At 51.5% G+C, this 27,858-nt stretch overlaps 2 protein-coding genes across 2 annotated transcripts in view; one reads left to right on the top strand and one right to left on the bottom strand.

The window, feature by feature from the left end:
- Positions 1 to 16: 16 nt before the first annotated feature.
- IL27 (interleukin 27) lies at positions 17 to 26,670 on the bottom strand. The gene is made up of 5 exons (XM_024349479.2): positions 26,513 to 26,670; positions 4,530 to 4,702; positions 4,347 to 4,445; positions 2,627 to 2,785; positions 17 to 569 (listed from the first exon to the last, which is right to left on the bottom strand). Exons 1-5 carry the CDS (start codon positions 26,649 to 26,651, stop codon positions 306 to 308), a joined length of 834 nt encoding a protein of 277 aa, XP_024205247.2. The 5' UTR covers positions 26,652 to 26,670; the 3' UTR covers positions 17 to 305.
- The window catches only part of LOC112207873 (nuclear pore complex-interacting protein family member B8), a 159,251-nt gene continuing 144,329 nt past the window's right edge, over positions 12,937 to 27,858 (top strand). The window contains exon 1 of the mRNA XM_063796898.1: positions 12,937 to 12,951. The gene's annotated coding sequence lies outside the window, so the exon portion shown is untranslated. The remainder of the gene's footprint in view (positions 12,952 to 27,858) is intronic.

The raw sequence follows: 27,858 nt of genomic DNA, 5'->3' as shown, positions 1-27,858 counted from the left end.
AAGCGGAGGCCAGGGGTGGATGAGAGTGCTTTATTGGGCACCCAGCATGGGGGCTTGGCCCGAGGAGGACCATCAGGCCCCAAGACAATAAATAAACCATCATCTCCCTAAACAATAAATAAATATCCAAGAAATAAATAGCTGGCGAGGACCAGAGGGGCTTTCAGTTACTGGGTAGGGCCTGGGGCAGGGGGCTGGAAGAGCCCTCCCTTGTCCAAGGCTGATGATGCGAAGGCTGCCCTGATGCCAAGACTCCAGTCCTAAAGTTCTAAAGGGTGGGGGGCAGGGGGCTAAGAAGCCACCGATCAGGGCTGGGGGCTCAATGTTGGGAACCCCAAGGGCCAGACTGAGTGCCCAGCCTTGGACAGCAGCAGCAACTCCCGCACGGCCCGAGATAAGACGAGCTCCAAGGAGTGCAGCAGGCGGTAGGTGGAGAGGAGCTGGGGCCAGGACACCTGGGCCGGCCCCTGTAAGGCGCTGCCCAGTGCCCCTGGGAGCAGCCCCTTCCTCTCCTCCTCCTCCTTTTCCTCCTCCTCCTCCTCCGGGAGGTTGAATCCCGCAGCCAGCACCTGTGAGGAGAGGCCATGGGTCAGGGAGGGGCCAGGCCGAGAACCTGAGAGGAATCCTCATTCCCTATTCATGCCCAGCGGTTCCCAATGACATCAGTGACCACAAGGTCATGATTTCCCCGGACATTCCCTGCTTGATCTTCCATGATGTCACCTGCTAACGCGTCTCACCTGATCTTTCGGTTCGAGAAAATGGAAGTCAAGGAGCAAGAGGATGCTCACAGAGCTAGATCACCCCAAGGACTGCCCCGAGGCGTGGGGTTCAGGAAGTTTCTCTCTGCTGTGAAAGTTGCTTTTGGGTTGGGTCAGCAACAGGCAGAGGGTGACATAGCTCAGATTCCCTGCTGCTTGCCATTCCTCTCTCTCTTTCTTGGGAGTCCCGCTCTGTCGCCCAGGCTGGAGTGCAGTGGGGTGATCACGGCTCACTGCAACCTCTGTCTCCCCAGTTCAAGCAATTCTGCTACCTCAGCCTCCTGAGTAGCTGGGACTACAGAAGCGCACCACCACGCCCGACTAATTTTTGTATTTTTAGTAGAGATGGGGTTTTACCATGTTGGCCAGGCTGGTCTCGAACTCCTGACCTCAAATGATCCACCCGCTTTGGCCTCCCAAAGTGCTGGGATTCCAGGCGTGAGCCACCACGCCCAGCCCTGCTGCTTGCATTTTCTATTCTCGTTTCATTAAGTGTAAAATTCTGATTTCCCTTTGAAAGGTTCTGGAGGATCTGGGTGACATCAGAGAATCAGAGGGAGAAAGGAAACAGGAGGCAGACGCTGTGCTGGGCACTCAGGACACACCCCGAGTGACCTCACAGCCCAATGGCCTCCTGTTGAAGATGGAGCCCCAGGAGAATGCGAAGATTGAGGGACGGCACCAGGGCCTGGTGTGGCTGTGTGTGCGCGCACACACACGCACACACTCACACACATACTCATTCTCACAACGCACCCACACTCATTCCCATACAGTCACATTCACACAAAACACATTCATGGCTGGGCACGGTGGCTCACGCCTGTAATCCCAGCACTTTGGGAAGCCGAGGCGGGCAGAGCACGAGGTCAGGAGTCTGAGACCAGCCTGGCCAACATGGTGAAACTAAAAATACAAAAAAATTAGCCGGGCATGATGGTGCACGCCTGTAGTCCTAGCTACTCAGGAGGCTGAGGCAGGAGAATTGCTTGAACCTGGGAGGCAGATGTTACAGTGAGCTGAGATCGCACCGCTGCACTCCAGCCTGGGCGACAGAGTGAGACTTAGTCTCAGAAAAAAAAAAATCGTTCACGTACCCACACACTCTCACACTCACACTCATCCTCACACACTGACATACCTATACCCAAACTCTCACCCACACACCTCACTTTCACACTCACAACACTCACATTCACACACCCACCCACACACTCCCACACTCTTACACTCACAGTCCCATACACTCACACAGTCTCACACTCATGGACCTACACACTCACACACGGTCACGCTCACACTCATACAGACCCACACACACAGTCACACCCACACACACACTCACAGTCACACACTTTCACACTCACAGACCCACACACTCACAGTCACACACTCACACACGGACCCACATACACACAGTCATGCTCACACTCATACAGCCCCCCCCCACACACACACTCACAGTCACACCCACACACTCTCACAGTCAGGTACACTCACACAGACCCACACACTCACACACTCTCACACTCACGGACCCACACCCTCACACACAGTCATGCTCACACTCATACAGACCCACATGCACTCACAGTCACACCCACACACTCTCACACTCACAGACCCACACTCACACACTCTCACAGTCACACTGTCACACTCATGGACCCACACAGTCACACTCACTCACACTTACGGACCCACACAGTCACACTCACACTCTCACACTCATGAACCCACACACTCATGGACACTCAGTCACACTCACACTCTCTCACACACACTCAGAGCATGGGATCACTGAATGAGCCAGCGAGTCTTCTTTCCCACGTGGTCTGGGGTGGTGGAGGGTGGCCGGGCTCTACCTGGAAGCGGAGGTGCCGCTGCAGATCGCGGAGGTCCAGCCTCATGGCCCACAGCTGCATCCTCTCCATGTTGGTCCAGCGGCCCTGGGTCCCCAGCCCTCCCAGCAGGGCATGGAAGGGCTGAAGCGTGGTGGAGATGAAGCAGAGACGCTCCGGGTCCTGAAGGGGAGGGAGATGGTCAGGAAAGGCCCACAGGCCAAGGATGGCCATATCACACCCACCCCCTCCCTATCCGGGTCTCCTTCCCATTCCACGCTCCAGCCTCCAGTCCATCCCTGTAGCTCTTCCCCAACCTCAGCCCAGCTGTGTCCCCATTCCTTCCATCTCCACTGTCTGGGACATTTGTCCCATCTCCTTTTCCAGCCTCCCTTTCACTCCTATGCCAATGATCTTCTCTAACGCACCCCCTCTCAGTCCCTGAAGCACTCTCCATCCACAGCCCTGTTCCCTTCCCTCCTCCACCATCCCATCATACCTCCTGCCCATGTGTTTCCATCCCATCTTCAGCCTCATTCCCATTCCTAACCCCAACTCCATCCTTCCTCCATGTGCCCAGACTCACTCTTTCCATCTTTCCATCCCATCTCCAACCTCATTCCTAACCCTATTCCATTCCCTTCCCCACCAGCAATCCCCATCCCTTCTCCATCCCATGCTTAACGTTCACCCTCATCATCACCTTCTCATCTCTAACGATCCGCATTCTCACCCCCAGTGCCACCTCCACCCACCCTCCATGCTGCTGTGATCTCTCTCCAGCCTCATTCCAGTCCCATGCCTGCCACGTTCCATGCCTAGCTCCACTCTTACCTCTTCCCAACCCCACTTCCTTATTCCAGCTTCATCTTTATTGTTGGTTTGTTTTGAGATGGAGTCTCGCTCTGTTGCCCAGGCTGGAGTGCAGTGGCGCGATCTCATCTCACTGCAACCTCCACCTCCTGGGTTCAAGTAATTCTCCTGCCTCAGCCTCCCGAGTAGCTGGGATTACAGGCGCACAGCACCATATCCGGCTAATTTGGTATTTTTAGTAGAGGTGGGGTTTCTTCATGTTGGTCAGGCTGGTCTCGAACTCCTGACCTCAGGTGAGCCACCCACATCAGCCTCCCACAGTGCTGGGATTACAGGCGTGAGCCACCGCGCTCAGCTAATTTTTGTATTTTTTAGTAGAGATGGGGTTTCGCCATGTTGGCCAGGCTGGGTCTTGAACTCTTGACCTCAGGTGATCCGCCCTCCTCAGCCTCCCAAAGTGCTGGGATTACAGGCATGAGCCACCACGCCTGGCAGTTTATTTATTTTTCTGAGACAGGGTTTCCCTCTGTTCTCCATCCTGGAGTCCAGGATCATAACTCACTGCAGCCTCCAACTCCTGAGCTCAAGCAATCCTCCCATGTCGGCCTCCTGAGTAGCTGGGACCAAAGGTGTACACCACCATGCCTGGCTAACTCTTAAATTTTTTTTTGTAGAGACAAAGTTTCACTATGTTGCCCAGACTGGTCTTGAACTCCTGGCCTCAAGCAGTCCTTCCACCTGGGCCTCCCAAAGTGCTGGGTTTATAGGTGTAAGTCACCATGCCTGTCTTTCATCTCTATGTCCAATGACATATTCAGCCTTATCCAGGTTCTATCCCCAATGCATCTCCAGCTCAATCTCCAGCCTCATCTTGCACCCTGGCCCCAGCCTATCACAAGCTTCCCGCCCCACTCCACCAGCCCTCACTCACAGAGAGGCGGCGCCAGGCCTGGAAGGTCAGGGAAACATCAGGGAGCTGCTCTCCCAGGGGCAGGAGGTACAGGTTCACTCCTGGCAGGTGAGATTCCGCCTGGGGGGCAAGGTCTGTTAGTGGGGGCCAGAAGGGATTGGGGGTCTGCCCATCTCCAGCACCAGCTGCATTAGGGGGACTTACAAAGCGGTGCGCCTGGCCCCGAACCTCGGAGAGCAGCTTCCTGGCGAGATGCAGGCTGACTGTGAACTCCCTCCGCAGCTCCTGCAGGCTCAGCTGGGGCCTCCCTGGGGGCCTTGGGAATCCCCAGACACCAGCTTGAACCAGGAGCAAGGGAAGCAGCAACAGGCTGAGCCCTGGAGAGATGGGAAGAGGGTGGCAAGACAGGGAGAGAGCTTGAGAACTCGGGAGAAGGAAGGGAACATGCCTTTTCTGAGCCTGTGCTAGCTGTGAGCACGGTGCAGGCACTTTGACCAGCATCATTCCTCTGCCTCCTCAAAACCACAATGGAGGCTGGGTGCGGTGACTCACACCTGTAATCCCAACAATTTAGGAGACCGAGGCGGGCAGATCACCTGAGGCCAGGAATTCAAGACCAGCCTGGCCAACATGGCGAAACCCTGTCTCTACTAAAAATACAAAAATTAGTCGGGCGTGGTGGTGCATGCCTGTAATCCCAGCTACTCAGGAGGTTGAGGCAGGAGAATCGCTTGAACTTGGGAGGCAGAGGCTGCAGTGAGCTAACACCACTGTGCTCCAGCCTGGGCAACAGAGCCAGACTCTGTCTCAAAAAAACAAAACAAAACAAAACCCCACGATGCAGCCAGCACGGCCCCCATATGGCATCTCCGCATGGTGTGCCCACTTTTGCAAAAAGACCAGAAGCCTGATCCTTTTTTTTTTTTGAAACAGAGTTCTGTTCTATCACCCAGGCTGGAGTGTAGTGGTGTGATCACAGCTCACTGTAGCCTTGAACTCCCAGGCTCAAGTGATCCTCTCGCCTCAGCCTCCCAAGTAGCTGGGATCACAGGGACACACCACTGTGCCTGTTTCTATTTTTTTGTAGAGACAGGGTCTCACTATGTTGCCCAGGCTGGTCTTGAACTCCTGGCCTCAAGAGATCTTCCCGCCTCAGCCTCCCAAATTGCTGGGATCACAGGCATGAGCCACTGTGCCGGGACAGAGACTGGATTTTGACCCCCATAAACTCCCTTGGCCAAATGCCTTTTTCAGTGAGCAACCTGCACAACCACGTGTGGCAGCCTCAGTGCTATTGTTCTCCCCAATTTGCAGATGAGGCTCAGTGAGGTTGACTTGCCCAAGGTCAAATAGCCAGAAGGTGGGAAGCCAGGACTGGATTCCAGGTTTTTCCAAATGCAGAGCCCATGGGTTTTCCCCAGAGAATGCAGAGGGAGGCAGCCATCTGCCCCAGGAGTGGGCACACCATGTTCTGCCAAGGATTCTTTGGGCTCAGCCAAGCGGCTCTGATGGCTTGAACTGGCCATGAGGTCCCCAGGGATGGGCTGGCAATGCCAGAGGCTCTATTCCAGGGAGTCAAAAGGACAGGTTTGTCCAGTTTCCACCACGGCAGGTGGATCCTAGCAGGGTAACCTGCCTGGGGCGAATCCACAGTATGGGAGCTTTTGTTTTTTTAAGACAGATTTTCACTCTGTCACCCAGGCTGCAGTGCAGTGGCGCGATCTCGGCTCACTGCAACCTTCACCTCCCAGGTTAAAGCAATTATCCTGCCTCAGCCTCCTGAGTAGCTGGGATTACAGCCATGTGCCACCACGCCTGGCTAATTTTTATTATTTTTAGTAGAGAGGGGTTTTGCCGTGTTGGCCAGGCTGGTCTCCAACTCCTGACCTCAGGTGATCCGCCTGCCTTGGCCTCCCAAAGTGCTGGGATTACAGACATCAGCCACTGCGCCCAGCCCAGAATGGCTGAATTCCGAGTATGCTTCCTGACCTGTGTTTTCCTGGAAAGAGGGGCAGCGGATGGGCGCTCTAGGAAGAGGGCAGCATTCATCAATTTCCCCCTCAGGGAGACGAAATCTAGCAAGCACAAGAGTTACACAATTCTCCTCGAAACACAAACCAAAACTGGCCCGAAGTCCATCCTGCTCTCCCTTCTCTCCCTGCCTCTTCCCTGTCCTCTCTCAATCTCTAACCCCTGGGCTCTGCTCTCGAAATGTCCCCTGATAAAGGTGAAGGGGAGCTTCTAGGGACATCTACCTCCCTCGTGGGCTTCCAGATGTGGTGGGCAATGCCTAACGTAAGATCTCTGGCATTCAGACTCCCTGGTTTTGGGGCCACTCGGACCCTCTGACATCCTGGAGACTTAAGGCAGAGTGGGGTTCTTCCTAGCTCAATGTTGGGGACAGGGTGGGTGCCCCCAGGCCCTGGTGGATCAAGCCCAACCATAAGTGAGCTGTGCCATCTCCAACCTGACCTCTGGAGCCCCCAGACCCCCTCCTTACCCTCTGCAGCTGATCCTGGGTCATTGGCTTTGGCCTTTGAAGGCTCTGTCTCCATCCTCCAGCCTTTGGTCCCTACCTGCCCTACGTGGCATGTTACCTTCTCCACTGCCTACTGCTCTGGTTCTAGCCCCTGAGTTCTGCAGCCACCAGCCGCAGATTGGACCTCCTTCCAACATCAAACTAAAGACCTTTGACCCAGTGAGGCTGCTGACATCTTGGTCCCGGCGCTCCACTTGTGCCAGCACCTCGTTCTGCTCTTCCTCCAGCCGGCCCCATTCTCAGTCTTAGCCAAGCTGTTTGGCTTCTGCTTATTCACTCCAAACTCTTCATTTATCTGCCTAGACCTGGTCCTTGTCAAATTGCTGGTCCAACCCTCCCCATTCCCACTAGCCAAGGCCTCCTTCTCATCCTCTGCCCAGCCCTGGGTCAGACCACCACCCCACTGCCCCAGGCCCCCACCCAGTCATGCCAGCCTCCCTTCCCATGCAGCAGCCAGCCGAATCCTCAGTCTTGGCCAAGTTGCTGCTCTCAGCTCTCGACCCCCCATCTGCACCAGCCAAGCTCGTCCATTCTCTGCCCAAACTCAACCAAGCCCCCCACCCCTGGCTTCAAACTCACGCCAGCCAAGGTCGCCTGCCGTCTGGCCCATGGCGGGGCCCAGCCTCTTTGGTCAGCCATCTCCTGGGTAGGGGGGGTCTTATACTGGGGGCTGTGCCCGGTTTCACTTTCCGTCCTGCTTGTACTTTCAGCTTTGTGTTCACTCATTCTTCCCTCTCGCCACCCCTTGCTAAAATGGGGAAATGTAATTTCCCTTCCCGGAGGGGGTGGGAGGTATGATGGGGGGTGACGGGAAGCTGGGGTTTCGGGACATCCAAGCTCCAGACTCACTGCTAAGTTCCCACATCCAGCCCTGTCCTCAATGTCCCATGCTTGGGTGAGCCATCCAGCCCTATTCACTGGTTGATCCCAGAGTCCCAAACCCCCTCCTGATTCTCGGCTCTGCCACCATCATCCTAGGGTCTACTGTCCTTCCAAAGATGGATAGCCAGGTAAGGGGATTGCCCACCCGAGGGGATTCAGGGTTTTGAGTCATCTGACTCCCTTATGGTTTACCAGATGGCTGAGGGAGGTGGCGCAAAGAGAGTCAGTGCTCAGTGGGTGGCTGGGATGCACCTTTGCATGGGGCCAGGCAGAGGCTCAGCGTGATGGTGGGATTGGAGCTCAGTTTGTAACTAGGGTCAGGGCTGGATAAAACCAGGTCCGAGGCCATATCTGGGACCAGGGTTAGGGTTTTTTCCAGGGCCAAGGGCTCTGTCTCCATCTTTAACCTGAGTCAGATATAGGATTTGATTTCAGTCTATAATCAGGATCAGGAATCAGTGTACAGCTGAACTCACAGCCTAGTCCCGGGCCAATGTCCCGGCTGTGTCTGTGTTTAGGGTCAGAGCTATCAGTGACCTGGGGCTTTGCTTGTGGCCTATAGGGTTGGGTCTAGAGCTTGGTCTTTGGCCAAGGTGCTGACTGGGACTGGGACTCAGCAGGGGGTCCAGGCTTGGGCTGGGATGAGAGCTCAGTCAGTGACCAGGATCGGGGCTCAGCCTGTGGCCAGGCTCGAGTTGAGTGAGGTCAGGATCAGGGCTCAACCAGGTCCAAGAATAATCTTGGTGTTTCTGCTCTGTAGAGGCCATGGTCAGGGCTGGGCCACATGGACCACAGGTGTCCCTTCCAGCACAGCCCCACCCTCAGCCCCGCCCTGGATTTCCCATCTTCAGGGAGAGGATGGGGTTTCTTGGTCTTCCCCAAGAACAACTGCTGCCACTTTCTTTTTAGGACCTGTGGGGTTTCCCTGCCGGGTCCCTGGTGTGAGATAGAAACCAGGCGGGGCTTCCCCTTCCTGCTCTCTGCCTCCTCGGCCTGCCTGGGCACTGCCCACCAGGCCACGTGGGAACGAGTGCACCAGGGAAATACCAACATCTGCCGAGGGAGCAGCCCCACAGGCCACTGGAGACGGACAGGGAACTGGGGCTGGAGTCCAGCCCCTGTTTCCTCTGCAGCACCCCCCAGTGGTGGCAGCTCACTCCCCGGCAGCCCATGCAGCTGGGGCTCCCCACAGCGGGTCCTGGAGGCATGCCACCTGCTCACCCCCTTGACCACATGGGGCCTCGCTTCGGCTCTCTCCATGGCCCCTCCCAACCTCTACTGTCACCCAGAACTGCCTTACCTCTCACATCTTGAACCCTGGCTGGGCGACTCTGCTCTCACCTGTAATCTCAGCACTTTGGGAAACTGAGGTGAGAGGATCCCTTGAGGCCAGGAGTTCCAGACCAGCTTGGGCAAAATAGCAAGACCCCGTCTCTATTAAAAACACAATAAAATAAGGCCAGGCGTGGTGGCTCATGCCTGTAATCCCAGCACTTTGGGAGGCCAAGGCAGGTGGATCACTTGAGGTCAGGAGTTTGAGACCAGCCTGGCCAACATGGTGAAACCCCGTCTCTACTAAAAATACAAAAACTAACCAGGCATGGCAGCAGGCACCTGTAGTCCCAGCTACTTAGGAGGCTGAGGCAGGAGAATCGCTAGAACCTGGGAGACAGAGGTTGCAGTGAGCCAAGATTGCACCACTGCCGTCCATCCTGGGCAACAGAGCAAGACACTGTCTCAAAAAAAAAAAAAAAAAAAAAAAAGAAGAAAAGAAAAGAAAAAGAAAGGGTAGGGGGCGGTTGGCTGGGTGCCGTGGCTCATGCTGGTAATCCTACCACTATGGGAAGCTGAGGCAGGAGGATCAATTAAGCCCAGGAGTTCAAAGTCAGCCTGGGCAACATAGTGAGACCCCCTTCTCTAATTAAAAAAAAATCTTAGGCTGGGTGCAGTGGTTCATGCCTGTAATCCCAACACTTTAGGAGGCCGAGGCAGGCAGATTATGAGGTCAGGAGTTCGAGACCAGCCTGGCCAGCATGATGAAACCCCGTCTGTACTAAAAATATAAAAAAATTAGCCAGGCATGGTGTCTTGCGCCTGTAGTCCCAGCTACTCAGGAGGCTGAGGCAGGAGAATTGCTTGAACCTGGCAGGTGGAGGTTGCAGTGAGCCGAAGTCACACCATTGCACTCCAGTCTGAGCGACAGAGCGAGGCTCCATCTCAAAAAAAAAAAAATTGAACCCCATCTTCTCTTAGGGCTCCCTGACACACCCCAATCCCTTGCTTCTCCTTTGTGTTTTTTTTTTTTTTTTGAGATGGAGTCTCTCTCTATTGCCCAGGCTGGAGTGCAGTGGCGTGATCTCAGCTCACTGCAATCTTTGACTCCTGGGTTCAAGCGATCCTCCTGCCTCAGCCTCCCGAGTAGCTGGGATTATAGATGTGTGCCACAGTGCCTGGCTAATTATTTTTTTTAATTTTTATTTTGTTGAGATGGAGTCTGGCTCTGTCACCAAGGCTGGACCGCAAGCTCCACCTCCCGGGTTCACGCCATTCCCCTGCCTCAGCCTCCTGAGTAGCTGGGACAACAGGCGCCCGCCACTACGCCACGCCAATTTTTTGTATTTTTAGTAGAGACAGGGTTTCACTGTGTTAGCCAGGATGTTCTTGATCTCCTGACCTCATGATCCACCCACATTGGCCTCCCAAAGTGCTGGGATTACAGGCGTGAACCACTGCACCCGGCCTTATTTTTATTTTTATTTTATTATTATTATTTTTTGAGACAGAATTTTGCTCTCTCACCCAGACTGGAGTTCAGTGGCATGACGTTGGCTCACTGCAACCTCCGCCTCCTGGTTCAAGGGATTCTTGTGCCTCAACCTCCCGAGTAGCTGGGACTACAGGCATGCAACACCACGCCTGGCTGATTTTTGTATTTTTAGTAGAGACAGGATTTTACCACATTGGCCAGGCTGGTCTCGAACTCCTGGCTTCAAGTGATCCGCCGGACTCAACCTTCCAAAGTGCTGGGATTACAGGTATGAGCCACTGAGCTTGGTCTGTATTTTTAGTAGAGACGGGGTTTCACCATGTTGGTAAGGCTGGTCTCGAACTCCTAACCTCAAGCAATCCGCCCACCTTGGCCTCCCAAAGTGCTGGGATTACAGGCGTGAGCCACCACGCCTGGCTTCCTCTTCTCTTCTTAACCTGGCTTCAGCCAGTGCCTCTAGCCTCATGCCTCATTCTCAACCTATGCCAGCTCCAGCAACTTGCTGCTTGTGTGAAGGTGATGAGCCATCTGGTACTTCCTGGCCCTTGTGCAAGCTCTTCTGTCTGCCTGGAGTTCCCTCTCCCCAATCCCTGTACCATACTCTTCGTCTCTGGCTGCCCCACTGAATGGCTATCCTTTCCTGCCATAATTCTTGTCTCAAATGAACATTTCACTTTTACATTTTTTTACATTTTTAAACTTTTTTTCACTTTTACATTTTATTAATTTAAAAAATCATTTACTTATTTTTGTAGAGATTGAGTCTTGCTCTGTCGCCCAGGCTGGAGGCAGTGGTGCAATCACGACTCACTGAGGGCTCAAGCAATCCTCCCACCTCAGCCTCCTGAGTAGCTGGGATACAGGTGCGCGCCATCACACCTGGCTATTTTTTTAATTTTTTGTAGAGATAGGGGCTTCCTATGTTGCCCAGGGTGGTCTCGAACTCCTGGCCTCAAGCAATCCTCATGTCTTGGGCTTCCCAAAGTGCTGGGATTCAAGGCGTCAGCCAACACGCCTGGCCCCATTTACTTTTTTGTCTGTCTCCATTCATTAGAATACAGTTTCCACAAGCCAGGTGGGTTTTGGCTGATGGGCTGAGGCTTGGGTTAGTGCCAGCAGGAAATGGAAGGAAGGTAGTGAGGGGTAAGGATAGACAGAAGGGAAATTGGGTAGCCTGGGATGTAGACACCTGTGTGTAGCCACCCCTTCTGGTCACCCCAGGGGAGTCACTGGCCTGCTCTGGACTTCATTTTCCTCATTGAAAAGTGAGAGCAGGCTGGGCATGGTGGCTCATGCCTGTGATCTTAGCACTTTGGGAAGCTGAGGTAGGAGGATCACTTGAGCTCAAGAGCTCAAGACCAGGCTGGGCAACATAGCAAGACCTCGTCTCTACTAAAAACCAAAAAAATTAGCTGGGCATGGTGGTGCGCACCTGAAGTCCCAGCTACTCCAGAGGCTGAGGTGGGAGGATTGCTTAAACCCAGGAGGTCAAGGCTGCAGTGAGCCATGATTGCACCACTGCACTCCAGCCTGGGTGACAGAGTGAGACCCTGTCTCTAAATAAAATAAGAAATAAATAAAAAAGAAAAGTGATAGCAAATCATTATTATTACATAGGGAAATTAAAACCCGAAAAAAAAAAAGAGAGAGAAGAAAAGAAAAGAACCATGCACCAATTTTCGGGTTATTTTCCAAGTCCTGTTACGGCTCTGACCCTGTGGGGCACTCCGTGGGCTTGCCTGGGAATCCTGAGCTCAGTGACAGAAGTTGGAGGCTTCAGATGTGACATGAGGATGGAATCAGGGAGGGGAAGTCTTGTTCAAGGTCACAAAGCCGGTCGGTAGCAGAAGGAAGACTGGAACTCAAGTCCCCTATCTTCAGCGTGGGCCAGTGCGGGGAATCCCTGCACTCCATGATGTCAGCTGCAAGGCCTGGAACTAACCCCTCGGTGAAACCAAGATGCTTTTGTGAAGACAGGAAGGCTGGGGGAAGGTAAAGCCAGGCTGGAGCGCAGCTGTCCCCTCAGAAACTCCCGAGCACAGATGGTGAGACCCCGAGGCTACGACAGCTCCTGTCCCCCAGGAAAGGTGCTGTGGCTGAGACCCACAGTCCCTGGACCTCTGATTCCTGGACTGCCCTCCCTTTATGCACACAAACCTCACACCACACTAGGCCTGGACTCCGCCCAGATTTCTCCAGCAGTGTGCACTCAGACAGCAGCAAGAGGCTTGTGTGTCCAGCCCCCTCCAGCCCACCTTTGGGACTGCCTCTAAGTGTTTTTTTGTTTTGTTTTGGTTTGGTTTGTTTGTTTTTGAGATGGAGTCTTACTCTGTTGCCCAGGCTGGAGTGCAGTGGAACCATCTCAGCTCACTGCAACCTCTGCCTCCTGGGTTCAAGCGATTCTCCTGCCTCAGCCTCCCGAGTGGCTGGGATTACAGGTGTGTGCCACCACACCTGGCTAATCTTTGTATATTTAGTAGAGATGGGGTTTCGCCATATTGGCCAGGCTGGTCTCGAACCCCTGACCTCAGGTGATCCGCCTGCCTCAGCCTCCCAAAGTACTGGGATTACAGGCGTGAGCCACTGTGCCCTGTCTGCCCTTAACTGTTATATCTGTCATGGGACCAACAACCCTGGGAAGGAGAGCCTGGAGAGGAGAAAAGGCTTCTCTCCCTTGGTCTCACCTCTTTTTTCCTTGTAAGGGGGATGCTGGGTACCCCCATACTCTTGCAGCCATGGCAGGCACCTGGGGAGGGCTGAGAGGAAGAGATTGAGGGGCCACTCTTCCCGGACATAAATGACATGTGAATGCAGGCCTGGGAAGACTGAGTTCTGAGGGTGTGGGAAGGTGAGAAGCCAGGGCTGTTGAGTTCAGAGAAGGAAGAGCTTGCAGGAGGCAGGGGCTGCAGAGGAAAATCACCAGTCTGCGCATGAAAAGTCCCAGTTCAATTACTGGCTGGGCTCTGCCACTTCCTGTGTGTGCCCGCTTGGGCAAGATGGCCACACACTCTAGGCTTCAGTTTCCCCCTCTGTCAAACGAGGCCTATGCTCCCAGCCTTGCCCACCATCTGTCCCAAAATGAACTTGGGGCCGGGCACGGTGGCTCATGCCTGTAATCCCAGCACTTTGGGAGGCCAAGGTGGGTGGATCACCTGAGATCAGCGGTTTGAGACCAGCCTGGCCAACATGGCCCTGTCTATACTTTAAAAAAAAAAAAAAAAAAAAAAAAAGAATTAACCAGGTGTGGTGGCGGGTGCCTATAATCCCAGCTACTAGGGAGGCTGAGGCAGGAAAATCACTTGAACCCGAGAGGCGGAGGTTGCAGTGAGCCGAGATCGCGCCATTGCACTCCAGCCTGGGCGACAGAGGAGGACTCAGTCTTAAAAAAAAAAAAAAAAAGACGAACTTGGAAGTGGTCATGTGTCCAAGCCCCCCCAGCTGAGTTGGGAGCCAGACAGACCTCCGCCCCTCGCTTCAGAGCTCCAGCACTTCCCAGTGTGTGACCTTGATCAAGGCCTGAAGCCGCTCTGTGTTTGTTGGCTCCACTGCCAGTTGAGGACGATGCTTATGGCAGCTGGAGAGGACTTGCCGTGACCACTATGCATCTAAAACAGCCCTGCCACCAAAGAGCTCTGCGATCTCAGACAAGTTACTCAACTTCTCTGTGCCTCAGTTTCATCATCTAGAACGTGAGGGAAATAATACAAACGCATACAACTGCTTAAAGGATTCAGTGAGTTACTGTGTGTAAAGCACTTAGAACAGGGCCTGGCCTGTGGTAAGACTCACAGGTTTTAGCTGTTATTAGTAGCACAAGGCCTGACCCACAGGAAGTTCTCCAGACACATCAGTTGTCATAAAGAAATGCAAGGGAAAAAAAGAATTAGCTGGGTTGGTGGCACATACCTGTGGTCCTAGCTACTCGGGAGGCTTGAGCCTGTGAGTTCGAGGCTGCAGTGAGCTATGATTACACTCCTGCACTCCAGACTCGGTGACAGAATGAGACTCTGTCTCCCTGCTCCCCCTGCAAAAAAAGGCAAAGGAGAGCCATGCAGGGAGAAGAGGATGGAGTCATAAGTCAGAGCAGAGTTCAGGCCAGAGGCAGAAATCTCAGGGGCCCGGCCAGTCAGGCCCTGGGCCAGGGTGTGCGCAGCCTCAGATGCGAGGACCACTGGGTGGGACTCAGGTCCCAGGCCAGCTTGGTGGGGTGGGCTCTACCCCAAGTGCTGCTTGTATTCAGAGCCCTCTCCTTGCACAGCGGCAGGCACCTCTGGCTGGCTCATCAGCCTCCCTGGGATGAGGACGCAGACATACTGAGCCCCAGGACGGGCCCTGCCCAGGGTCTGAGAGGGGAGGCAGACCCTGGGCTGACACGCCTGGTCCTCCAGTGGCCCCCAGCTCCCAGGCTAATATGGGACCCCATTCCTGTCCCAGCACCCTCAGCTGGCTGCCTCCATGGGGGCTCAGTCACTCCTGACTGTCATGTCCTGTCCACTGCCCAGGCGAGTGCACCGTTTACTCCTCAGAAAGAGGACACACCTGGAACACATGTCCACTCGCTGCTCATATTTTTATGTATTGGTTGATTTGTACAAAAGAATCTACGGGCTGGATGCGGTGGCTCATGCTTGCAATCCCAGCACTTTGGGAGGTCGAGGAGGGTGGATCATTTGAGGTCAGGAGTTCGAGGCCAGCCTGGCCAACATGGCGAAACCCTGTCTCTATCAAAAATACAAAAATTAGCCGGGCGTGGTGTCTCATGCCTGTAATCCCAGCTACTCAAGAGGCTGAGGCAGGAGAATCACTTGAACCCGGGAGTCGGAGGTTGCGTTGAGCCAAGATCCCACCACTGCACTCCAGTCTGGGTGACAGGTGAGACTCCGTCTGAAAAAAAAAAAAATCTATGAACCATATATGTTTCTGCTGCCCCCCTACCTTGCTTCCTCTGCCTCAGTTCTGGTTTGGGGTCCCAACAGGCTGCCTGCAGGACTCACTCCCTAATTCCCATGGCTCCATGTTCCTTTTCTCTTTCTTGAGACAGGGTTTTGCTCTGTCACCCAGGCTGGAGTGCAGTGGCACAGCCTCGACCTGCTGTGCTCCAGTGATCCTTCTGCCTTAGCCTCCCCAGTAGCTAGGTCCACAGGCATGCACCACCATGCCAGGCTAAATGTTTTATTTTTTGTAGAGATGTGGGTCTTACTATGTTGCCCAGGCAGGTCTTAAACCCTTGGGCTCAAGTGATCCTCCTGCCTTGCCCTCCCAAAGTGCTGGGATTACAGGTGTAAGCCACTGTGCCTGGCAAGAATTTTTCTTTTTCTTTCTTTCTTTTTTTGAGGCTGTGTGTCCCTCTGTCACCCAGGCTGGAGTGCAGTGGCACAATCATAGCTCACTGCAGCCTCGACCTCCTGGGCTTAAGCGGTAAGAATCTTGATTATTATTTACTTTGAGCTCCTAGATCCAACCATTTCTGAAGCAATTACTTCTGAAATGTTCAGTTTCATGAGCCAATCCTGAGTTTTTGTTAAGTCAGTTCAATCTGTTTCTGCCACTTGCACCACATGTTCCCCCCATTTTGATCTACTCTTCCAAATTAATTTTCTAATGTTAAAAATCAGACTAGATAGGCTGAACACAGTGCTCATGCCTGTAATCCCAGCACTTTGGGAGGCCAAGGCAGGCAGATTGCTTGAGGCCAGGAGTTCAAGACCAGCCTGGCTAACATAGTGAAGCCCTGTCTCTACTAAAAATATAAAAATAATTAGCTGGGTATAGTGGGCACCTGTAATTCCAGCTACTCAGGAGGCTGAGGCATGAGAATAGCTTGAACTGGGAGGCGGAGGTTGCAGTAAGCCGAGATTGCACCACTACACTCTAGCCTGGGCGACTCAGCAAGACTCTGTCTCCCAAAAAAAAAAAAAAAAAAAAAAAAATCACACTAGATAAAGAAATCATGGCCGGGCACAGTGGCTCACACCTGTAATCCCAGCAATTTGGGAGGCTGAGGCGGGTGGATCACTTGAGGTCAGGAGTTCAAGACCAGCCTGGCCAACATGGTAAAACCCCGTCTCTTCAAAGAAAAAAATAAAACAAAACACAAAATTAGCTGGGTGTGGTGGCATGAGCCTATAGTCCTAGCTACTCAGGAGGCTGAGGCAAGAGAATCACTTGAACCCGGGAGGTGGAGGTTGCGGTGAGCCAAGATCATGCCATTGCACTCCAGCCTGGGTAACAGAGCGAGACTTCATTTAAAAAAAAAAAATGACAAAGTCAAACAGTATATTACAGTGGAAAGAGTCTTGTGTCAGAAGCCAGCAGCAAGGGCAATTTAGATTTTAAAAAAGTGTCAATATTTCAGCCAATATTTACTGAGCACCAAGTCAGTATGCCCCAGCCATTGTTCTAGGCATTGGAGATACAGAGGTAAATGAAGCTGATACAAAGCTCTGTGTGTTTATATTGAATAAAATAAAATAACCACTAAAATAGAATCAGATGCTTATATGTGCCAGGCACTTCTCAACTATTGGCTTATTTAATCCTCACAATAGGCCAGGCATGGTGGCTCATGCCTGTAATCCCAGTGCTTTGGAAGGCTGAGGCGGGATGATCACTTGAGATCAGGAGTTTGAGACCAGCCTGGCCAACATGGCAAAACCCCGTCTCTACTAAAAATACAAAAAAATTAGCCGGGCATGGTGGCGGGTGCCTGTAATCGCAGCTACTCGGAAGGCTGAGGCAGGAGAATTGCTTGAACCCAGGAGAAAGAGGTTGCAGTGAGCTGAGATTGTGCCAATGCACTCCAGCCTGGGCAACAGAGTGAGACTCTATCTCAAAAAATAATAACAAATAAATAAATAATAAAATCCTCACAATAGGTTATCTATTATCTAGGTTATTGCATGTTTTACTTACAAGTAATATTATTGTTCATGTTTTTAAAATATTTTATTAATTGTATTTTATTGTACTATGTTTTATTGTATTATTTTATTGTTTCCTGAGGCTGAAGCTGGGGCTGGGGCTGGTTATGTTCATTTTATACAAAAGATGAAACAGGCCCAGAGAGGTTAAGTGACCTGCCCATGGTCACAGAGCTAGACTTCAATTCCAGGCAGTGTGGCTTTCTTTCTCTTTTTTTTTTTTTGAGACAGAGTCTCACTCTGTCGCCCAGGCTGGAGTGCAGTGGTGCAATCACCGCTCACTACAACCTCCACCTCCTGGGTTCAAGCGATTCTCCTGCCTCAGTCTCCTGAGTAACTGGGATTACAGGTGTGCACCACCACACCCGGTTAATTTTTCTATTTTTAGTAGAGACAGGGTTTCACCATGTTGGTCAGGCTGGTCTCCAACTCCTGACCTCGTGATCCACCTGCCTCGACCTCCCACAGTGCTGGCATTACCGGCGTGAGCCGCCATGCCTGGCCAGCTTTCTTAACTACTATATGATGCTGCCTGGTGTGGCAGCCAGCATTTACTGACCCTCCCCTGTATGCCAGACACTCTTCTAGCAGCTTTACATGCAAAACTCATGTACAGTAGTTCCCCTCATCCAAGGTTTCATTCTCTTCAGTTTGAGTTATGCTTGGTCAAGTGTGGTCCCAAAATAGGTGAGTCCACGAGTTTCAAGTCAAGGCTAAGTTAAAGATAGGTGAATACATTACAATAAGATATTTTGCCAGGCGCAGTGGCTCACACCTGTAATCCCAGCACTTTGGGAGGCCGAGGCGGGGGGATCACGAGGTCAGGAGATCGAGACCATTCCGGCTAACACGGTGAAACCCCGTCTCTACTAAAAATACTAAAAAATTAGCTGGGCATGGTGGCGGGCGCCTGTAGTCCCAGCTACTAGGGAGGCTAAGGCAGGAGAATGGCGTGAACCTGGGAAGCGGAGCTTGCAGTGAGCCGAGATCGCACCACTGCACTACAGCCTGGGCGACAAAGCGAGACTCCGTCTAAAAAAAAAAAGATATTTTGAGAGAGAGAGAGGGAGAAAGAGAAACTACATTTACATAACTTTTATTACAGTATATTGTTATAGTTGTCCTATTTTATTATTACTTATTATTGTTAATCTCTTACTGTACATAATTTATACATTAAATTTTCCCATAGGGGCCGGGTGCAGTGGCTCTCACCTGTAATCCCAGCACTTTGGGAGGCCTAGGTGGGTGGATCACCTGAGGTCAAGAGCTCGAGACCAGCCTGGCCAATATGGTGAAACCTCGTCTCTACTAAAAATACAAAAATTAGCCTGGCGTGGTGGCTGACACCTATAATCACAACTACTCGGGAGGCTGAGACAGGAGAATCACTGGAATCCAGGAGGAGGAGGTTGCAGTGAGCCGAGATTTCACCACTGCACTCCAGCCTGGGCGACAAAGCAAGGCTCCGTCTCAAAAAAAAAAAAAAAAAAAAAAAAAAATCCCATGGGCATATATGTATAGGAGAAAACAGTATATACAGGGTTCGGGACTATCTGTGGTTTCAGGCATCCACTGAGGGGGTCTTAGAACATGTGCCCCATGGATAACAAGAGGCTACTCAGACAATCTATTTTACAGATGAAGAAACTGAGATTAAACAAGTGACAGAACTGAAATTTTTTTTTATAGAGATGGGGTCTCACTGTTGCCCAGGCTGGTCTTGAACCCCTGGGCTCAAGTGATCCACCCTCCTTGGCCTCCCAAAGTGCTGGGATTACCAGCGTGAGCCACTGCGCCTGGCCCAGAACTGAACTTTTTTTTTTTTTTTTCTTTTTTTCTGAGACAGAGTCTTGCTCTGTCGCCCAGGCTGGAGTGCAATGGCACAATCTTGGCTCACTGCAACCTCTGCCTCCTGGGTTCAAGCAATTCTCCTACCTCAGCCTCCCAAGTAGCTGGGATTACAGGCATATGCCACCATGCCCTGCCAATTTTTGTATTTTTAGTAGAGATGGGGTTTCACCATGTTGGCCAGGCTGGTCTCGAACTCCTGACCTAGTGATCTGCCCTTCTTGGCCTCCCAAAGTGCTGGGATTACAGGCATGAGCCACCACGCCCGGTCAACTTTTTTTTTGAGACACAGTCTCGCTCTGTTTCCCAGACTGCAGTTCAGTGGCGTGGTCTCGGCTCATTGAAACCTCCACCTCCCGGGTTCAAGCAATTCTCCCTGCCTTAGCCTCCCGAGTAGCTGGGATTACAGGCACCCGTCACTACGCCCAGCTAATTTTTGTATTTTTTTTTTTTTAGTAGAGATGGGGTTTCACCATGTTGGCCAGGCTGGTCTTGAACTCCTGACTTCAGGTGATCTGCCTGCCTTGGCCACCCAAAGTGCTAAGATTACAGGCGCGAGCCACCGCACCCAGCCCAGAACTGAAACTTGAACCAAAGCAGCCTGGCTCAAGTGTCCACATACTTAACCACTAGTCCATACTGCCTGTAATGGATGAACAAGAGAATGAAGAGAGGGCAGGGCCGGGCCCAGTGGTTTACACCTGTAATCCCAGCACTTTGGGACGCCATAGCAGGCAGATCACTTGAGGTCAGGAGTTCGAGACCAACCTGGCCAACATAGTGAAACTCTGTCTCTACTCAAAATACAAAAATTAGCAGGGTGTGGTGGCAGACACCTGTAATCCCAGCTACGCTGGAGGCTGAGGCAGGAACGCTTGAACCTGGGAAGCGGAGGTTGCAGTGAGCCGAGATTGCGCCACTGCACTCAAGCCTGGGCCACAGATCGAGACTCTGTCTCCAAAAAAGAAAAGAAAAGAAAAGAAAAGAACAGATCCTATGCATATCCATTCTGAGAGCACAATGGAGCCTACTGGCCCCACCTCCCACACCTTGACCCAGTGGCTGGACCTGTCCGTGTTCCCAGCACGGAGAGTCTTGCTGTGATGACAACAGTGTGCAATGGATGTCAAGAGCAGGCAAGAGACCAGAGGTGGTGGCTCATGCCTGTAATCCCAGCACTTTGGGAGGCCGAGAAACGTGGATCATCGGAGGTCAGGAGTTTGAGACCAGCCTGGCCAACATAGTGAAACCCCGTCTCTGCTAAAAAATACAAAAATTAGCTTGGTGTAGTGGTGCATACCTGTAATCCCATCTACTCGGGCAGCTGAGGGAGGAGAATCGCTTTAACCTGGGAGGCAGAGGTTGTAGTGAGCTGAGATCGTGCCACTGCACTCCAACCTGGGTGACAGAGCGAGACTCTGTCTCAAATTGGAAAAAAAAAAAGAAAAGTTAAAAAGGCAGGCAAGGAACGGAGAGACAACAAGAGGGTAAAAGGGAAGAGTGGGGTGTGGTGGCACGCGCCTGTGGTCCCAGCTACAGTGACTCAGGAGGCTGAGACAGGAGAATCACTTGAACACAGGAGGTGGAGGTTGCAGCGAGTCAAGATCATGCCACTGCACTCTGACCTGGGCAACAGAGCAAGACTCCATCTCAAAAAAATACAACAAAACAAAACAAAACAAAAATAATAAATAAATAAATATAAATGACAGGGTGAAAGAAAAGGTGTGGGAGTCAGGAAGTCTCCCAACCGCCTGGGACTCCACGCATTCCCCACCAGAAATCTCATAGCCGTTCCCCTAATTCTCCTACTGCTCTGGTAATTCAGGGGTAGGAATATGCATTCCAAGCTTTCTCAGTAAATGTCAGGACATTCTTAGAACCTAGCTGTCAGAAAGGGAGGAGGGGCAGGGGTCAGAGGTCACAGCCACATCAAGCTTCCCCAGTGCACTTCTTTGACCCTCATCCTGGCTCACACCCACCTCTGCAGGTGATGCAGCTTGTGGGTAAACTGTTCCTGCTCACCAGGCGTCTGCCAGGCAGAGCTAGTTGGTCAGGACATCAACGTCTTCACCACCATCGTTGCTGGTCTGAGCCTCAGAAGACTACAGTCCCACTTGGTACTGAAGGAGAATAGAGCAGGCCCAGCTAACTCAAATAGCAGCAGCAAAGTTATATCGACCACCCCCGTCACTCTGTTCTCATTTAAAGAGGAAGCAGGCAGGCGCGGTGCCTCACGCCTGTAATCCCAGCACTTTGGGAGGCCAAGGTGAGCGAATCCCTTGAGGCTGGAGTTCAAGACCAGCCTGGCCAACATAGCAAAACCCTGTTTCTACTAAAAATACAAAAAATTAGCTGGACGTGGTGGTGCATGCCTGTAGTGACAGCTACTCAGGAGGCTGAGGCAGGAGAATTGCTTGAACCTGGGAGGTGGAGGCTGCAGTGAGGTGAGATTGCACCACTACACTCCAGCCTGGGCGACAGAGTGAGACCCTATCTCAAACAAAACAAAACAAAATAAAACAAGGGGAAGCAGATATAGACAAAAACCACCCTAAAATAGGTGGGACTGTAGCAAGAGGTGCAAAGGGTATAAGCTCTGGGTAAGGAGAGAGTCATTCTTATGAGGAGATGTGGCAGGTGAGCCTCCTCTGCCTGTAGGCAGCCATGCGCCATGCCGCTCATACAAACTTGCTGTCTTTCACTGTCCACTCGAGGGAAGCTAAGAACCCTCCTGAGCTGAGGGCTTTGCTTGAATCATCCTGGTGACTACAAAGGGACGAACAGGATACAGGGGTCTTCGCTTATTGCAGATGGGAGCTGGGGAGCTGTAATTCTAGGGCTGTTATTGCTGGAGAGCTGTGCTGGACCTAAGGGCTCTTTTCAGAGCGATTATCTTTCCTGGAGACCAACAAGCCATGGGAACCCTGGGAAAACCTTTACCAGGACCCCAAATTAAAGGCCATCGGCACCATTTGGCGTCCACGGACAGGTGAGCCTCAGATCTGCCTCCTCTCGAGATCTGGTGAACCAGGACATGAAAACAGGGCCCCTGGCTTGGTGGCCAGTTCATTGTCCCCATGCCCAGGATGGGAGCACACCTCGCTGGCTACATCCTCATTCTCCCTCCCTTTTCTCTCTCTCATTCTCAATCTCTCTCTCTCCCTTTTTTTTTTTTTTTTTTTAGAGACAGGGTCTTGCTCTGTGGCCCAGGCTGGAGTGTAGCGGCATGATCTCGGCTCACTGCAGCCTCAATGTCCCAGGCTCAAGCGATCCTCCCACCTCAGCCTCCTGAGTAGCTGGGACTACAGGTTCATGCCACCATGCCTGGCTATTTTTTAATTTTTTTAGAGATGGGGGTCTCACTATGTTGCCCAGGCTGGCCTTGAACTCCTGGGCTCAAGCGATCCTCCCGTCTCTGCCTCCCACAGTACTGGGATTACAGGCCTGAGCCTCTGCACCAGCTCCATCACCCCTTCCCTCAGATGTTTTTCTCTGTAGTTTCTAATAACCGAGTGATTGCACTTTTCCTGCTCTTAGTGCAGAAATGCATGCTTATACTTATTTCGTGCCTTTGTAGTCTGCTTCGGCTATTTGGGCAATTGTTTCTATTTTATGTTAGGCAGGATACTTTCAATCTTTTTTTTTTTTTTTTAATTGAGATGGAGTTTCGCTCTTGTCGCCTAGGCCGGAGTGCAATGGTGGGATCTTGGCTTACTGCAACCTTCGCCTCCCAGGTTCAAGTGATTCTCCTGCCTCAGCCTCCTAGTAGCTGGGATTACAGGCGCCTGCCACCACACCTGGCTAATTTTTGTATTTTTAGTAGAGACGGGGTTTCACCATGTTGGCCAGGCTGGTCTCGAACTCCTGACCTCAGGTGATCCACCCAAACTGCTGGGACTACAGCGCGACCCACTGCGCACGGCCCTGTTTTGAATCTTTTGTTGTTTTGAGAGGTCCCGCACTGGGGTGACTCTTGGACCCCAGAGTCATGTGTTTCCTGCTAGACTGTGGGCTGGAGTCCCACCCTAGGGGGATATTGTGGGCTAGAGTCCTATTGTGACTGTTGGCTGCACCCTTCCCCCCACCTTCCTGCTCTGGGGGTTTTCCAGACCCTCGGTGGCTGAAACCTAAATGCTCCGAATTCGTTGGCATCTCTGTATGCTCTGTTAGCGTCTTTTTTGGTCATCTTTGTCATCCTTCTTTTGCCCAACACCATAACGCTGTCTTTGCTTTTTGTGGAACTCAGACTATAAGTCCTGTCCCCTATTTTCACCTCTCCTTCCTATTTTCACTGCTCCATCTGTACTTTGCTTATTAAAACATCTCTTTGGTTGCATTCCGTTTGCTGGTCATGTCTCATAAGTCACTTTGGTTGCACCTTGCTGGCTATACTCACTCCCTCTCTGCAGGAATTGGTGGCGATTGCCCTGCTGAGCTTTCTTAAGGAAAAAGAAAGGTGGCAATTTGAATGGGAAAATAACTGTGCTCTAGCTAGACTTAGAAAACCCTCTGTGTCTAGTAGAGATCCTTGGTGTTTTTTTCTATTTTTATTAGATAAGGTCTCGTTATGTTGCCCAGGCAGGTCTCGAACTCCTGGCCTCAAGTGATCCTCCCGCCTCGGCCTCCCAAAGTGCTACGATTACAGGCATGAGCCACTGCGCCCAGCCTAGTAGTAGAGTAGAGAACCTTGTTAGACAGGGGAACAAGAATGAAGGACCTGCCACCAGAGTGCCTTTTAGGCAATTGGAGCAGATTCCTTCATGACCCCTTCCTAGCTGCTTCCCCTAGGACACCCATGCCTGCCCCCCACCCCGACTCCCTGCCTCCTCAGTTCCCTGATTCTCAAGAGGGTTCCTCCAGTCCTCTAGTGCAGGATTCTACACCAGGTCATCAGACACCCCTCCTTATCCAACGAGCCCCAGCCTATAACCCCTGCTTCTGGAAGAAGTAAATTTAACCAGTACCACCAGGAGTGGGACCCCATATCAGCCCCTGAGGTTGAACCTATGTCCATTGAGGGAGGTAGCTGACAGAACTGGGAGGACACTCAGAGTACATGTGCCTTTTTTAAAATGTCTGATTTGGCTTTCTGCCAGGAGAAATTTGGCCAGGTTTTGGAGGATCCAGGGAAGTTTATAGAGGAGTTTGCTAAGCCGACCATGTCCTTTGACTTAACTTGGCATGACTTGCAAATATTGTTTGCAAGTAGGTCACTCCTGACCTCAAGTGATCTGCCAGGCTCGGTCTCCCAAAGTGCTGGGATTACAGGCATGACCCACCATGCCTGACCTGGGACTTGTTTAATAGAAGGTATGAGGCTGGGCACAGTGGCTCATGCCTGTAATCCCAGCACTTTGGAAGGCTGAGGCAGGTGGATCGCCTGAGGTCAGGAGTTCGAGACCAGCCTGGCCAACATGGCGAAATCCCATCTCTACTAAAAATACAAAAATTAGCTGGGTGTGGTAGTGCATGCCTGTAATCCCAGCTACTTGGGAAGCTCAGGCAGGAGACTCCCTTGAACCCAGGAAGCAGAGGTTGCAGTGAGCCAAGATCGTGCCACTGCAGTCCAGCCTGAGTAACAGAGTAAGACTCCGTCTCAAAAAAAAAAAAAACAGGATGTTGCAAAGAAGCCAGCTCAAACCAGCTAGGACTAGGAATCATAATACATTTGCATAAGACACTTCCACCAGCACCATGACAATTTACAAGTCCCATGGCAATAAACCCAAAAGGTACCTTATATGGTTCCAGGAAAACCCTGCCCCCTTTCCAGAAAGTTTGTGAATAGCCCGCCCCTTAATTAGCATGTGATTAGAAGGACGTATCAGTAGAGCCTCAGTAGAGCCAGCAAGCGATCAGGGAGTGCCCTCTGCCTGTGGGACAGCCCTGCTCTGTCTGTGGAACAGCCATCTTGTTGTACACTGTTGCACAAATAAACCTGCTTGCTTTCACTGTCCGCTCACTCTTGAATTCTTTCCTCTGTGAAGCCCAGAACCCTCCTGAGCTGAGCCCTGATTTTGGGGTTCTCTTGCATCCTCACCGATGGCTGATCCTCCAGGAGGCCTTTCCTGGTCATCTGACAAAGATTCCCTCCTTGGCCAAGCTAGCCAGACACCAACATAGTTTTTTCGTATTTTTATTTTGAGGCCAGGTTATGATGTAGCAGGACAAGCCACAGACAAAACTCATCAGACACCGGATTAAAGAAGGAAGAGGTTTATTCGGCTGGGAGCGTCAGCAGACTTGCGTCTTAAGAGCCGAGCTCCCTGAAAAAGAAATTCTTGGCCCTTTTAAAGGCTTACAACTCTAAGGGGTCCACGTGAAAAGGTCGTGATAAATCGAGCAAGCGGGGAACGTGACTGGGGGCTACATGCATCAGCTAACAGGACAGCAAGTTTTGCAATGCTTTTTCATACAATGTCTGGAATTTACAGATAGCACAAGTAGTTTAGGTCAGGGGTTGATGTTATTGTTATTACTTTTTTAACTCCTAGGGCCGGGTGGTGGTGCCAAGTTTGTCTGGCTATTTATCTTACTTTTGTTTCTTTTTAACTTTTTGCTTTTTTTCTTTCCTCCTGTCTTGTAAACTAGGCAAGGTGGGGGGAGAAGGACAGCAGGAGTAGTAGTGGTCTCCTTCCTTATCCCCCCTTATTAAAAAAGTAATAATAATAACATCGACCTCTGACCTAAACTACTTGTGTTATCTGTAAATTCCAGACATTGTATGAAAAAGCATTGCAAAACTTGCTGTCCTGTTAGCTGATGCATGTAGCCCCCAGTCACGTTCCCCGCTTGCTCGATTTATCACGACCTTTTCACGTGGACCCCTTAGAGTTGTAAGCCTTTAAAAAGGCCAAGAATTTCTTTTTCAGGGAGCTCGGCTCTTAAGTCGCAAGTCTGCTGACGCTCCCGGCTGAATAAACCTCTTCCTTCTTTAATCCGGTGTCTGAGGAGTTTTGTCTGTGGCTGGTCCTGCTACAATGAGACTGGCTAATTTTTGCATTTTTTGTAGAGACGGGGTTTCACCATGTTGCCAGCCTGGTCTCGAACTCCTGGGCTCAAGCAATCTGCCCATCTTGGCCTCCCTAAGTTCTGGGATTACAGGCATGAGCCACCGTGCCCTGCCAAACACCGACATAGTTTCTAATAGCTCAAGGTCTCATCCCTGGAATGACCCTCTAAAAGTGCCTGCCTGAGAAAACTCAAGCCTGCCAAAAGAACTTACTGTTTGTTCCAGCCAACACCTGAGGATAGGGCCCATCTCCCAGCTCCTGTGGGAGAGTAAGAGCCCAACATCGCTGTTGATAAGCACCAGTTAGCAAGCCCAGATGGGTTTCACCTGGGCCAACCCCTCCCCTCTTCATGTGTTTTGTAATTTTTCACTGCCTTGACTTTACTGAACCCCTGCTCCTCACCCCCACTCCCGTTCCCTCATTCTCTGTACAAACAGAAGTTGAGTTCAGTTCACACTGGACTCTGTTCCCTATTGCAACAGTATATTACAGATTAAGATCTGTCCTTGTGACTTTAACTGCTGTCTGGCTTTGTTTCCCTCTCTCGCCCTCTTTTTTGGTTTTTGGTGTTTTTCTTTCAGAGATAGGGTCTCGCTTCTATCTCTAAATCTCTGGGTCCAGTCGCCCAGGCTGGAGTGCAGTGGTGCAGTCATAGCTCACTTCAGCCTCAATCTCCTGGGCTCAAGCGATCCTCCCACCTTAGCCTCCCGAGTAGCTGAGACTACAGGTGCGTGACACCATACGTGGATAATTTTCTTTTTTTTTTTTTTTGTAGAGGCGGAGTTTCACCATATTATCCAGGCTGGTCTCAAACTCCTGGCCTCAAGCAATCCTCCCACCACAGGCTCCCAAAGTGCTGGGACTACAAGCGTGAGCCACCACGCCTGGCTCTGCTTATTTTCTTCAAAGCGTTATTAGTCCATAAATATTTATTAAGCACCTACTATGTTCAGGCACTGAGGAGACAATGGTGAAAAAATCAGCCAATAAATAAATAAGTAAAATACATAGCATGCCAGATGGTAATAACCTGCTCTTAAGGAAACAAACAGGAATTTCAGCATGACTGAAACTTCCTTCTGGCCTTTGCTTAAATGCCTCCTCAGTGAAGCATTGCTGAAATTCTTATTTGTTTGTTCACTTATAATTGTTTTTCTGCCCCCACTGGAAGGTAAATTCCATGAGGAAAGGGCAGTATGTCTAGTTACCATGGTGTCTGCAGTTTTAGACTATTCCCTGGCATATGGTAGGTACTCAGAAAGTATTTGTCGAGGGAATAAATGATATTTCCCCAAACAGTTAAAGAAATGAAACTTTCCGGCCAGGCGCGGTGGCTCATGCCTGTAATCCCACTTTGGGAGGCTGAGGCAGGCAGATCACCTGAGGTCAGGGGTTCGAGACCAGCCTGGCCAACATGGTGAAACCCCGTCTCTACTAAAAATACAAAACTTAGCTGGGTATGGTGGCACACACCTGTAATCCCAGATACTCAGGAGGCTGAGGCAGGAGAATCGCTTGAACCTGGGAGACAGAGGTTGCAGTGAGCTGAGATCACGCC

Source organism: Pan troglodytes, chromosome 18, assembly GCF_028858775.2.
Source record: "Pan troglodytes isolate AG18354 chromosome 18, NHGRI_mPanTro3-v2.0_pri, whole genome shotgun sequence".
Lineage (NCBI taxonomy): Eukaryota > Metazoa > Chordata > Mammalia > Primates > Hominidae > Pan > Pan troglodytes.
Note: the sequence above shows the minus strand (reverse complement) of the source record. Positions and strands in the feature narration are given on the sequence as shown.

Excerpts from the sequence above, each read along its gene's own strand:
- IL27 (XM_024349479.2), bottom strand. The coding sequence starts at position 26,651 with ATGAAGAGGGGAGGGGTTGGCCCAGGTGAAACCCATCTGGGCTTGCTA. Across the intron at positions 4,703-26,512 it reads GGTGTTGGCTGGAACAAACA|GGCTCAGCCTGTTGCTGCTT; the intron begins GTAAGTTCTTTT and ends CCATCTCTCCAG. Across the intron at positions 570-2,626 it reads AGCGGCACCTCCGCTTCCAG|GTGCTGGCTGCGGGATTCAA; the intron begins GTAGAGCCCGGC and ends CTCTCCTCACAG.